We start from the raw sequence: 1,566 nt of genomic DNA on the forward strand, positions 1-1,566 counted from the left end.
AAACTGTACAGTTTTATATTTCTTTAACAAATGAATTTTTATCATTCTTTTAAACAAATTAATTGAACCAGCATTTTTACAATCACTTTCCAATTTATTCCATAATCGTATTCCCTGGACCGAAATACATCCGTCCTTTAAATTTGTTCAAATTGTGGGTTTTACAAACATTTCTAATCCCTACAGATTATGGTTGGATGTTCAAAGGTAATACTATTTTATGAGCCTTATACATAAACAGCAAAATATCATAAATCAACTCATAAAACTTTAATAATTTCAACTGATAAATTAATATATTTGATGGGTGACGGTAATGTTTTCTGATAATTCTTGCGGCTCTTTTCTGCAAAACAAAAATAGGATTTTTAATTGTTTTACATGCTTTACCCCAGACTTCAATACAGTATAACAAGTGTGGAACAATTATTGCATTACATAATATAAACAGTGCTTTATCATTAAACAACTCATTTACTTTGTACAATACTGCAATGGATTTGGCTATTTTTAATCTTAAATAATTTATGTGAGATTTCCATGTCAGCTTTTCATCAATTACACCCAGAAACTTCACCTCACTGACTCTACAAATCTCAACACCATCAACTCTAAATGAAATATTGATAGTTTTCTTTTTATTACTGCTGAATATCATAATTAGTTTTGTCCAAATTTAATAATTTATTAAATTGAAACCAAGTTTGTATTTTTACAAATTCTGTTTGCATCATTTCCATCAGACCTTCTCTGTCGTTACCGAAACAAAAAAATGTGGTATCATCTGCAAATAAAACACATTTCAACAACCCTGACATACAAAAGAAACAACTTTGGTAAAAGTACAGAACCCTGTGGAACTCCACATATGATATTACAGAGTTCAAATCTTACATCATTTATTTGTACAAACTGTTTCCTGTCTTTCAAATAACTACATACCCACTGTAGTGCTAGTCCTCTAATTCCATATTTATTGAACTTTTCAAGAAGAATACTGTGATCAATGGTGTCGAATGCTTTCTTTAAATCAACATAAACACTAAGTGGCGCAATTCCTGCTGGCACAAGATTTATCCCATATAAAACTGCTGAAACAATGTGAAAGTAAAGTTTTCAGTCAGTTGTTGTTTGTGTTTCAGCCCCGTCTGAATAATTTATGGGCATGCAGGAAGAGGAGTGTGATAAACGCTGACTCACGTTGTCGATGGAACGGAGCCGGAGTCCCACCTTCCCGTCCTGGTCCTTACAGAGGATGACCTCCCGGAGCCCCTGACGGATCTCTGCTCTCATGATGCCCATGTCCGCCCCTGTCACGGGCCTCACCATCGTACTGACGCCGGAGCTGGCGGGAACGGCCACCTGCTGTGGAGGCAAAGGAGCAGGAGGGGTTTAAAGAGGGAAAAATTCATTTTTATCCCTCCTATATTATGCTTTAACAAGAAAAGAGACGTGGCTGAAGGTTTCTGAAAACACAAGACTTCACAGATGACATGCTTGTTGACAAGTTCAGGTTGTACACACACACACACACACACACACACACACACACACACACACACACAC

General features: G+C 36.0%; 1 protein-coding gene across 1 annotated transcript in view; it reads right to left on the bottom strand.

Moving 5' to 3' along the window:
• Nucleotides 1-1,566, bottom strand: part of sdcbp2 (syndecan binding protein (syntenin) 2) — a gene marked incomplete in the record, with an annotated part of 18,360 nt that overhangs the window by 5,335 nt on the left and 11,459 nt on the right. The window contains 1 exon segment of the mRNA XM_014009578.1: nucleotides 1,201-1,365. Coding sequence (XP_013865032.1) covers nucleotides 1,201-1,365 — 165 coding nt within the window.

This window comes from Austrofundulus limnaeus, unplaced genomic scaffold (genome assembly GCF_001266775.1).
Source record: "Austrofundulus limnaeus strain Quisiro unplaced genomic scaffold, Austrofundulus_limnaeus-1.0 Scaffold2, whole genome shotgun sequence".
Lineage (NCBI taxonomy): Eukaryota > Metazoa > Chordata > Actinopteri > Cyprinodontiformes > Rivulidae > Austrofundulus > Austrofundulus limnaeus.